Raw genomic sequence first — 1,106 nt, 5'->3', positions numbered from 1 at the left:
GTCCAGGTTTGTTCAGTACAGGTTAGACACTTGTTACTAATACGCTTTTATTTCTCGTACTTTCTACTTCCCTTTTCTTGTATTTTCCTTGGTTTCCCTTCCTCTATCTTTTTTTTTTTTTACTTTTCCTCAGTCGTCCAGATTTGCCAATAGACGTTCGTGGATGAGGTGAGATATGCCTTAGATGCAGCGCTTGTGAGATGGAAACATGATCAGTACATGTTAGACACTTGCTTTTCCTTTTCCTCAATTTTCCTGATTTCCTTATTGATGTTTTTCTGTTCTCCTTAATGTTTTCTTCTTCCTTATTCGTCCAGATTTGATCCTACATGCACTAACCGCAGGCGAGATAGAAACATGTTCAGTACTTGTTAGGCACTTGCAACTAACACAACACCCTTTACCTTTGCTTTTCATTTATTAATTCATTATTGCTTTATTTTCGTTATTCCATTTTTTCTTCATGCTTTCTTCTTCCCCATTCATCCAGGTTTGATCCTAGACGTTCAAGCTGGAGGCGAGATCTGCCGAGGCTGCAGCGCCTGCGAGATGGAACGCGTCCAGTACATGTTGGACACACTGAGGACGGAGTACACGGACCTCGCGTGTCAGATTCAGAACTACTTGAAGAAACCCGTGTTCGCTGGGCAAAACCCTTGCCTTTAACTCCCTTCTCTCTCTGGGAGGGATTAGAGCACTGTGATCGCGGATTTCTCGCGGGATTTGTGGATTTTCTTTTCGTGTTTTTTGCTTTTCTCTCTCTCTCTTTTTTTCTTAATTGGAGTTATTGGGCTTCGATGAAATGTAAAGGATTTTTTTCTTTTCTTTTCTTTGTGCAAATTTCTGTGCCTCGTGTTTGAAGAATAAATTTGGCTTTGAATTGTTTCCTTTTCTTACTGAGATTTTTATTTGGAATTATGTTGCGAAAAAACAATATTTCCAGCACGAGCTCTAGTAAATGAGAATAAAAAGAAATTTTTAAATTGATGACTAATGATGACTGAACACGTCGAAAATGGTGTGATTATTACAATAATTGAGACAAACAATTATCAGATTTATGAGTAAGAAAATCAAATAATCAGAAGACACCTCAGTACACTTGT

At 38.2% G+C, this 1,106-nt stretch overlaps 1 protein-coding gene across 1 annotated transcript in view; it reads left to right on the top strand.

The window, feature by feature from the left end:
• LOC119594484 overlaps positions 1-881 on the top strand; it is a 3,986-nt gene extending 3,105 nt beyond the window's left edge. Inside the window, exon 3 of the mRNA XM_037943517.1 lies at positions 491-881. Coding sequence (XP_037799445.1) covers positions 491-666 — 176 coding nt within the window. The 3' untranslated portion in view covers positions 667-881. The remainder of the gene's footprint in view (positions 1-490) is intronic.
• The last annotated feature ends 225 nt before the right edge of the window (positions 882-1,106 follow it).

The sequence above is a fragment of the Penaeus monodon genome, chromosome 34, assembly GCF_015228065.2.
Source record: "Penaeus monodon isolate SGIC_2016 chromosome 34, NSTDA_Pmon_1, whole genome shotgun sequence".
NCBI lineage: Eukaryota > Metazoa > Arthropoda > Malacostraca > Decapoda > Penaeidae > Penaeus > Penaeus monodon.
This window is presented reverse-complemented; position numbering and strand designations above follow the sequence as displayed.